General features: G+C 43.3%; 1 protein-coding gene across 2 annotated transcripts; it reads right to left on the reverse strand.

Annotated features, from left to right (window-relative positions):
• Positions 1–279: 279 nt before the first annotated feature.
• On the reverse strand, positions 280–4,722 carry ptcd2 (pentatricopeptide repeat domain 2). Of its 2 annotated transcripts, none has more exons than XM_035772518.2 (10): positions 4,262–4,722; positions 3,769–3,861; positions 3,539–3,668; positions 2,900–3,017; positions 2,634–2,712; positions 2,435–2,526; positions 1,597–1,710; positions 1,441–1,515; positions 1,231–1,344; positions 280–1,103 (listed from the first exon to the last, which is right to left on the reverse strand). In XM_035772518.2, exons 1-10 carry the CDS (start codon positions 4,371–4,373, stop codon positions 879–881), a joined length of 1,152 nt encoding a protein of 383 aa, XP_035628411.1. In that variant the 5' UTR covers positions 4,374–4,722; the 3' UTR covers positions 280–878. The 2 variants fall into 2 exon arrangements, with proteins under 2 accessions (XP_035628411.1, XP_035628412.1); XM_035772519.2 differs by having other exon boundaries at positions 4,269–4,410.
• Between the last annotated feature and the right edge of the window lie 5,739 nt (positions 4,723–10,461).

Below are 10,461 nucleotides of genomic sequence, written 5' to 3' on the forward strand. Positions count from 1 at the left end.
GGTATATCTATGATGCATTTGTGTTATTGAATTTCTATTGTGTTATTGACTGTACGTTCGTTTATCCCATAAGTAACTAACTCTGTGTTGTTTTTGTCGCACTGCTTTACTTCATCTTGGCCAGGTCGCAGTTGTAAATGAGAACTTGTTCTCAACTGGCCTACCTGGTTAAATAAAGGTGAAATAAAATGCATCTACCTAATGTAAGGAGGAACTGGTGACAGGAATCAAAGCAAAGTAGAGGAAAAATTAGTGCTATCAAAACTAAGAAAAATACTGTTTTTATAGCATTCAATATTTAATACATTTTGATCAAACAATTACAGGTGTGTCTCACATACCCTTACATTCTTCTTTCCACACATTGCTGTCAATGTCTGATGTTATAGTGTTGCATTGATGTGAGGTGAGCATCCCTTGAATTCAAGGGAGCCTTTCCACAGCCAGGAGTTTATTCTTTCTGAAAGGCTCTAAAGGATCTCCCAAGCCATTGAACTTACAAGTATATCGGTTCCATCCTAAAGCATATTTTAGGATAGACCAAAAATACCAAGAAGGAAGGATACCGAGGGGTCTCTGGTTGAGAGGAAAGGTTGATTTCACTGATTGGTACAGTATAACTAAGGTCCAGGTGGAGAGAGAGAGAGAGCAAAGCTCAGAGACCATCTCTGTTCAGTCCCTTTTGAGTGGTGTGAGATGGCCATGACTGGGACAGCTAAAGTTTAGGATGACTACATTGCAGTCGAACTGCACAGAATCACTGATCTACAAATCACCTTGCATCCCAAATAACTACTCATTATGGGGTCAAGATTGGCGATTCTGCACCACGAACCGATCCCCTCAAACATGCTGGGAGATACACCTAGTCCTCCTCCTCACTCTGAGAGCAGAGTGGACTGCAGGGGCCTCAGAGTCCTCCGGCTGATCAATCTCTCCTCCATCATTCCTATGGGCATCCTCCTCTTCCCCGTGGGGGTGTGACACAACATTTCGTCCAGGCTCCGTTGTGTCACCTGACCAGCATTTTGGAGACGGGACACTGCCTCCTCCACACCCGCCATCAAAGGACTGTCCTCACTCCGCAAACGCACCAGGTCCACCTAAGAAATACGTCACACACGTATTGATGAATTATATTTGTGACTGGATAATAACGTATAGGAGATAATAACGTATAGGTTATGCATCAGACATTACACACATCCATTTGTAGGGTGTTTTTCTCACCACTTCCTGTGCAAATTCAGGCTTCTTGATAAAGACAGTGGTGCTAGAACCCAAAGCTAGGGTCAGGATGAACAGGGATTCTTTTACAGCTCCTGCCATAGCCAGTATCAGAACCTGGAACACCACCACAAAACTACATCAAATAGGCTGCTCCCAGGGTGGGAGCAAGACACATTAAAGATATAGTGAAGACTGAATATTAGAACTCACTTTGAGATTTTGGCATATTCTGCCGTCAGTGCTCATAATCTGACCAAACATGGATTGTGCTTTTTCAACATCATTCTGGAAGGAAAATAAAATATATTGAATCACATTTGTATATGAGAGAGAAAGCGAGAGTGCGAGAGACGATGGATGACCAACCTGTCTAAGTGCTAGCGCCACAGTGAAGCAGTAGGCGTGCCTGGGTATCATGTGTCCTTTGGTCTGTCCCTCCTCCATCAGGGCAGTACAGATTCTATAGGACTCTGGAGTGTTCTGGTAAACAGGAAACAGGGCATTTACATCACCTGTCTATTGACAAATGTTATGCATATACTGATAAGATACATGTCACTATTGTAATCCCTTTTGGAATATTCAATGAGGGTTGTTGATGTCAACCGCCTGTATTCAGTTGAGCGAGATGCTATGTTACTAGCTTCATGCCATGAATATGCATTGTTTTTTTCCATCAAAGTTGACAGGATGCCACGTGTCCTACTTATTATCAGTACACTCCTAACAACTAAAGCATTACGAAACCTGTTTACATTGGACTCATATGCTAGCTACATTTAGTTTTGTTAAATTGTTGGCTGTCGTGAGAGAAATTAATCTATCTAGTTGGCTAACAAGGTACGCTGATCACGCTAGCTATGTGGTTATTTGCCGTGCTAGCCAATTTGCAGCTAGCTAACACCACCAAAGCAAAAAGAGAATGAACTGGAAATAAACGCTGTCTGAGGATTTTGTTTAGTGTCTCTCCGGTAAGCAAGTCAATTTGTGTATATGACACGTGTGTTCTGTTCTTTTTGGTTGAATCAAGAAATATGAACTTGTTATTTTGTGCTAGCTGGCCAACTAATTAGCAAGCTAGCACTGGATGTTTGCTCTGGAACCTCTTGGTTGTGCGTGCATATAGAACGTGTTATTGTTTTGACAGTTGAAAAGGTCTACAGGGTGGAACAATACAATGTCTGCAAGGTGGACAAATCCTCACCAGTTTATAGCAAGTACCAGTTGCTAATGTGAACGTGTCCTTGTTGAATGGCACACCTTGGTTCTTCATGTCTCGCAGTACATCCAGACCACCTAGTAGTATGGACAGGGTTTAGTGATGACAGAGATCAGTCATCTATAAATATACCCTTTCTTGTTGAATGCCTGCTGGCTTTTATTATTGAAAGGATGTCACTTACTCTCATATAATCCTTTCATAAACAGCATGTCTATGGCAATATTGAAGGAGGTTGAGTCCGAGAAGAATCCTCTCAAATCCTGTTAGAGAAAGAAGATTTACAACTTGACCAAATACAGTATGTGTAAACTTCAATCAATGCCCTAGTCTATGGGACCGCACTAAAATAATTACATCATATGATCTCTGTAGCACTTGTTATTCTTAGTTCATTCAGAGATTATTCATTATTATAGTCTAAGTACTGCGTATTAATAGATTGTTTACCTTGTCTGTCAGTGTGGCAGCAGCCATCTCCTCCAGCCCCAGTTCATAGCACAGCCTCATGAAGAGAGGACCAAACTTAAACTCTCCAAATGCTACGTTTCTGTTCTCCTCATGGTACCTGGACAGCAGAACACACAAACATATACAAACACAGAACCATGACGAATTTCAACTGAATTTTGTTTTATTTAACTATTAGGCAAGCCAGTTGAGAACAAATTCTTATTTACAATGACAGCTGCACCGGCCAAACCCTAACGATGCTGGGCCAATTGTGTCGCCACCCTATGGGACTCCCAATCATGGCTGGTTGTGATACAGCCTGGAATCGAACCAGGGTCTGTAGTGACGTCTCTAGCACTGAGATGCAATGCCTTAGACCGCTGCGCCACTAAGGAGCCCCAGACTACCAGCATTAGTCAAACTACAAGATTGCATTAAACTATTTCAAACTTATGCTTTATCTGTCCCTAACACAGTTGAGGAGACTTCATCTTCTGGTCTGTTTTGACAGCTAATTGTGAGCTTACTCAGGATAGAGTTTGACACCACTGAATATGTGAAGTATGAAATACTAAATCATCAGGCCAGTGGCCACAATGCATTAGCAAGAAACTAGTATCTCACTGTGACCCATACCTGTAGATGGCACCTCTGGCTGTGACCATGTCCTCTGCAGATTGGCAAAGGTGTAGAAGCAGCTTTAACTCATCCTTCAATACTAGCTGTTTCTTCATCAGCTTCTGATTAAATACCTCAATATAATGACCTGGAGAATATAACATGGGTCTGTCAACTTCAAAAGCAGTAGTTGTGGTACGGTAGTATTAGATCCAAACAGTAAGGTCATATCAGAATCAATAGCCTACTTTTTGATCCGGACACTTGATGAGCCACTGCCAGTTTCCGCTGCTGAAATTCTTGTAGCTTGACAACATCCTCTGACAGCAGATGCCTTTTTGCTGAAATGAATGAAGCAACAGGAGTAGTCAGCATATACATGGATATGAATTAGGTTAAGAAAGGGCTTTAGCTCAAATTCAACAAAAAAACTTTTGTTGTCAATTTGACAAAAGCTGTAGGCCATCTGGACAGGACCGGGTACTGTACTGTACTTTCCCACGTATCTGAACAAGTTCAACACTTGTGATAATTGGCTGCATGCATTACACATTCGTATGGAAAGTTGAAGTAGTTCCAAGATAGATAAATATGATAACAGGACAGGAGAGACAGCTCAGCCGTCGTCACAACAACATTGACATTGAGTCGAGAGAGATTCCGTGGTGGTCGACAAGCAAGCGCTAGCCGCACAGAAACAGCGCCATGACATCATATACATAAAATACGTTATTCATATACCTCCTACCCTGCATGTCATACAGTCCGACTGTATGAGGCCACGACATAATCCCTTTGAGGGAATATCATGAAGCAGTACTCGGAAGCAGACGCTCATTCTTCCAAGCGCCATGTTGCCCCCTGACTGTACTATTACTGCGACAACCAAGGGTGAAGAAAAAAAATCTGCTTTCGCTGCGCCGGGTTTGTTAGAAGCACAGCAAACTATTATACATTGACTAATTATAGTTATTGTTTACCATGCAATTAATAGCTTATTTAACAATGGAGAAATATAAATATATACGTTTTATTCTCCACTTTTACACGATTTAGTTGGTACATTCCAAAATGTCTGCGCCCTGTCACCGTGTTTAACTATTTTTTTTTACATTGGATTTCCAAATGTCTAGGTAAAACGAATATTTATTCTGACCAATGGACTGTCATGGAGTTAAATAATCAATCTCTTTCCATCTCATTTCCAATCTTATTCGCTGTCCGATGTCTGGTAGTGTTTATATCAAGTCAAAGAAATGAATTTCGCACATGCTGAACAGAAAGGTAAAACGTCATTACAACCTGCAGGAGGCAGTGTTCCATACACAATTAGCTTCCAACCAAAATGGTATAACAAAGATGTTATTTTATATTGACAAGATAGTCGAGTGACCACTAAAATGGAAATATGTCCTCAAAGACGAAATGTTAAGTGCTATCTGGCCTCCTTGTGACGTCCATACCGTAACCTTACCTTAACCATTTTACATTTCAACTATAATGGGGTAATGTGGGAGGCGCTATACGGACACTACATTACCAAAAGTATGTGGATACCCCTTAAATTAGTGGATTTGGCTATTTCAGCCACACCTGTTTCTGACAGGTGTATAAAATTGAGCACACAGACATTGCATCTCCATAGAGAAACATTGGCAGTACTCCCTTATTCTTTGCTTGGAAGAAAAAAAAAAAACCCTACCATCTAACACTACTACTACTACACTCCAAAAATAAAAACAACACCACCCTACTCCACTATTTGAATCTATTTAGTCCTACCTCAGGCCAACAACCTGAAAGGTTGGGACACCACCCCTTAACACACCGTTTAGCTATTCTGATGTCAAGTCTCGCACACCCAAATACCTCTCTGTGGCTGCAACCACAACCACAATTTTCTGCAACTTACGTTCCATCCCTGCAGTATAGTTGATAACCATTGCTATAAATCCTATCTAACTGAAACATATCACTTGTTGGCCTACAGTGGCATATGAAAGTATTCACCCCCTTGGCATTTTTCCTATTTTGTTGCCTTACAACCTGGAATTAAAATGGATTTTTGATTGTATAATTTGATTTACACAACACCCTTTGCTGCAATTACAGCTCAAAGTCTCTTGGGGTTTGTCTCTCTAAGCTTGGCACATCTAGCCACTGGGATTTTTGCCCATTCTTCAAATCAAAACTGCTCCAGCTCCTTCAAGTTGGATGGGTTCTGCTGGTGTACAACAATCTTTAAGTCATACCACAGATTCTCAATTGGATTGAGGTCTAGGCTTTGACTAAGGCCATTCCAAGACATTTAAATGCTTCCCCTTTAAATGCTTCCCTTAAACCATTCAAGTGTTGCTCGAGTGTTGCTTTAGCAGTATACATAGTGCTGGAAGGTGAACCTCCATCCCAGTCTCAAATCTCTGGAAGACTGAAACAGGTTTCCCTCAAGAAGTGCCCTGTATTTAGCGCCATCCATCATTCCTTCAATTCTGACCAGTTTCCCAGTCCCTGATGATGAAAAATATCCCCACAGCATGATGCTGCCACCACCATGCTTCGCTGGGGATGGTTTTCTCAGGGTGATGAAAGGTGTTGGGTTTGCGCCAGCCATAGCATTTTCTTTGATGGCCAAAAAGCTCAATTTTAGTCTCATCAGACCAGAGTACCTTCTCCCATATGTTTGGGGAGTCTTCCGCATGCCTTTTGGTGAACACCAAACGCGTTCGCTTATTTTTTTCTTTAAGCAATGGCTTTTTGTCTGGCCACTCTTCCATAAAGGCCAGCTCTGTGAAGTGTACAGCTTAAAGTGGTCCTATGGACAGATACTCTCATCTCCGCTGTGGAGCTTTGCAGCTCCTTCAGGTTTATCTTTGGTCTCTTTGTTGCCTCTCTGATTAATACCCTCCTTGCCTGATCTGTGAGTTTTGGTGGGCGGCTCTCTCTTGGTAGGTTTGTTGTTGTAACAGTATAATTTTAAACCGTCCCCTCGCCGGGCGCGAACCAGGGACCTTCTGCACACATCAACAACAGTCACCCACGAAGCCTCGTTACCCATCGCTCCACAACAGCCGCAGCCCTTGCGGAGCAAGGGGAACTACTACTTCAAGGTCTCAGAGCAAGTGACGTAACCGATTAAAACGCTATTTAGCGCACACCGCTAACTAAGCTAGCCGTTTCACATCCGTTACACTCACCCCCCTTTTGACCTTCCTCCTTTTTCCGCAGCAACCAGTAATCCGGGTCAACAGCATCAATGTAACAGTATGACTTTAAACTGTCCCCTCGCCCATACCCGGGCGCGAACCAGGGACCTTCTGCACATATCAACAACAGTCACCCTCAAAGCATCGTTACCCATTGCTCCACAAAAGCCACGGCCCTTGCAGAGCAAGGGGAACTACTACTTCAAGGTCTCAGAGCAAGTAACGTAACCGATTGAAACGCTATTTAGCGCACACCGCTAACTAAGCTAGCCGTTTCACATCCGTTACATTGTGGTGCCATGTTCTTTCCATTTTTTAATAATGATTTTATCATGACACAAGGCAAGACCCAGATGCAGACACAGGAGGCAGATGTTTGGGAGTCTTACAATATTTATTAATCCAATAGGGTAAGGCAAGAGAATGGTCATGGACAGGCAAAAGAGTCCAAAAGGTACCAAAGGGTAGGCAGAATAAAGACCTGGGCAGGCAGAATAAAGACCTGGGCAGGCAGAATAAAGACCTGGGCAGGCAGAATAAAGACCTGGGCAGGCAGAATAAAGACCTGGCCAGGCAGAATAAAGACCTGGGCAGGCAGAATAAAGACCTGGGCAGGCAGAATAAAGACCTGGTCAGGCAGGATGACCAGGCAGGTGGGAAAGAAGTCCAGAGTCAGGCAGGAGTCAAAACTGGAAAGACTATCAAAAAAGAAACTCGCAAAAGGCGTACGGGAAAAACACGCTGGTTGTCTTGACAAACATACAAGACGAACTGGCACAGCTGGACAGGAAACACAGGGATAAATACACTGGGGAGAATAAGCAACACCAGGAGGGGATGGAGACAATCACAGGAACAGGTGAAACAGATCAGGGCGTGACAGGATTTAATGGTGCCCTGTGGGATGTTCAAAGTTTCTGATATTTTTTTTTTATAACCCAACCCTGTTCTGTACTTCTCCATGACTTTGTCCCTGACCTGTTTGGAGAGCTCATTGGTCTTCATAGTGCCGCTTGCTTAGTGGTGCCGCTTGCTTAGTGGTGCCGCTTGCTTAGTGGTGCCCCTTGCTTAGTGGTGTTTCAGACTCCGGAGCCTTTTAGAATAGGTGTATATATACTGAGATCATGTGACAGATCATGTGACACTTAGATTGCACACATGAGGACTTTTTAAAACTAATTATGTGACTTCTGAAGGTAATTGGTTGCACCAGATCTTATTAAGGGGTTTCATAGCAAAGGGGGTGAATATCTATGCACGCACCACCAGTCATTTTTAAAAATTTCACTTCACCAATTTAGACTGTTTTGTGTATGTCTATTACATGAAATCCAAATAAAAATAAATATATAAATTACAGGTTGTAATGCAACAAAATAGGAAAAATGCCAAGGGGTTCTGAATACTTTTACAAGGCACTGTATCCCTTTTACTGGTACAGATCTACTACTCACACCACTCCTCTCAGGATCCCTCCCCAGTGCCCCATCTTCCTCTCCTTTCTTCACTGCCTCAGCATATGACAACTTCTGCACTACTCTAACCCTGGAAACCTCAACCTGCCTCTCTCGCATGGACATTTCTGATCCCCAGCCCCATGGGCACCTCTACAATTAACACATATCACTACTTTGCCCAATGTTACACATTCCTTTGTTTTATGCCCTTCTGTAGACTTCTCACACCTTGGAACCTGCCTCCTACACAGTGATGCCACATGCCCATAAGCTTGACACCTGTAACAACATAATGTATTTGGCACAAAAGCTCATACAGGATAACTTATATATCCTAACATCACTTTGTCGGGCAAAGACTCAACATCAAAACTCAAAAGAACAGACAATGACTCTTCTGTTTCACCACTCATGCCACCCTGTCTAAGTCGCACCAAACGACGAACATCACAAACACCGGGAATTTTCCCCTTTAGCTGGTCAACTTTTACATTTACTGCTATCCCAGTAATCACTCCTTTCAATGGTGCCCTTTTCTTGAGAGCAAAACAGTTCCCATTTCTTTCCCCCATTCATTTAACGTGGAGCGCCTTCTCCCCCTGACCAGCAGAAACACAAAGAATTATCACAAGACCACCTCTGGTTACCCTCACCGATTCCACAGCACCCAACTCTGTTTTCACCGACCCTGAAGCCAAAAATGGATCAGCCAAAAGGCAAGGGTCAGCTTTTTCCAAAAACTTCACTCCTACTGTCACATGCTCATATTTATTCTGACCCTCGGTGCAAGCCTCGGGCTCTGAGAGCTTCACCACATCTACCACCTCCGATACTTAGACCTCATTCATTTCCATTTCTCCTCCTGTCTCCCCTTTTGCGGCCATTTTTAACCCTCTTCTTCCCTCTCTCTCTTAGACCTCACCTGCCTCTCTTTTTCCCTCTATTCCTCCTCCGTATTCCAAGTATACATTTCCTTATGATAATACTACAATTCTCCTGATATACATCTTGTTCTTGCCTTCTCAAGGCCCTTGCAGTCTCCATTTAACCGGCTGTCACAATCTCCGTACAATCAGCACGAACCCCTCGGGATGTAGCGCTCAACAGTGCATCCCAATTATATATAAAGCAGCTGCATCGTCTTGATGTTCTTCTTTATCACAAGCTACAGTGACGCTTTTCCATTTCAAACAAGTGCGCTCTTCCAACCACCATCCACCGTCTTGAGTCAAGTGCTTGATACACTCCTGTCAGAATGGCCTTACTGAAGAGCTCAGTGACTTTCAACGTGCCACAGTCATAAGATGTCACCTTTCCAACTAATCAGTTCCTCAAATGTCTACCCTGATAGAGCTGCCCCAGTCAACTGAAGCTGCCGCGGTCAAAGTGCTGTTATTGTGAAGTGGAAAAATCTTGGAGCAACAATGGCTCAGCCGTGAAGTGGTAGACCATACAAGCTCGCAGAACAGGACAGCCGGGTGCTGAAGCGCGTCTGAAGCAACTTCAGCACAAGAAATGTAAGTCGGGAGCTTCATGAAATGGGTTTCCATCATTCTAACTGTAGTTTGGTGGAGAAGAAATAATGGTCTGGGGCTGTATTTCATGGTTAGGGCAAGGCCCCTTAGTTCCAGTGAAGGGAAATCTTCACGCGGCAGCATACAATGACATTCTAGATGATTCTGGGCTTCCAACTTTGTGGCAACAGTTTGGGGAAGGTCCTTACCTGTTTCATCATGACAATTCCCCCCTAAATATATTTACATTTTTATAAATGTTTGGTCATTGTTGTTCAGAACCCACTGCCCTTTTATTGTCACTCGACTAGCGAGTCGTCGTCAAGTGCGCCACCCCCGAACCCGTCCGTTGATTGTGCCTGTGTCTACCAGTGCGGAGCAAATACCTCTTTGCCCTTGCAGTCTCCAGAGTGCCCTTTTGGGTGGTGGTATAACCCCCCCACCCCAGTGTAATTTATTTGTATATATTTTTTGTCATTGTTGTTCAGAACCCATTGCATGCAAGTTGCAGTCAAGTTCCCCACCCCATCTGTTGGTTGTGCCTGTTGATCTGCCTTGTATGGATGCTTCTGGTAATGCCTTTTCCCAGTCTGCCCAGTATGGAGATTGTACACACCAGGTGTACAAACATGCATGGCTTGATAGATGCGGTCACCGGTCTAGTATGTGTAGCTGGCTATCTAGCTTAAATATCAACTGCTACAGAAGCATAACATTTGATAACACTTGATTTATATTAATTCTGGTTGGCTGATGCAAGCAGCAGC

This window comes from Oncorhynchus keta, chromosome 6 (genome assembly GCF_023373465.1).
Source record: "Oncorhynchus keta strain PuntledgeMale-10-30-2019 chromosome 6, Oket_V2, whole genome shotgun sequence".
In the NCBI taxonomy this organism is placed as follows: domain Eukaryota; kingdom Metazoa; phylum Chordata; class Actinopteri; order Salmoniformes; family Salmonidae; genus Oncorhynchus; species Oncorhynchus keta.

What these genes read in the sequence shown, in the direction of transcription:
- ptcd2 (XM_035772518.2), bottom strand. Translation starts at nt 4,373, where the DNA reads ATGGCGCTTGGAAGAATGAGCGTCTGCTTCCGAGTACTGCTTCATGAT. An exon ending in GAATATGCCAAAATCTCAAA is followed by an intron (nt 1,345 to 1,440) that starts GTGAGTTCTAAT and finishes GTGGTGTTCCAG; the next exon opens with GTTCTGATACTGGCTATGGC. An exon ending in CTGAATTTGCACAGGAAGTG is followed by an intron (nt 1,104 to 1,230) that starts GTGAGAAAAACA and finishes CGTATTTCTTAG; the next exon opens with GTGGACCTGGTGCGTTTGCG.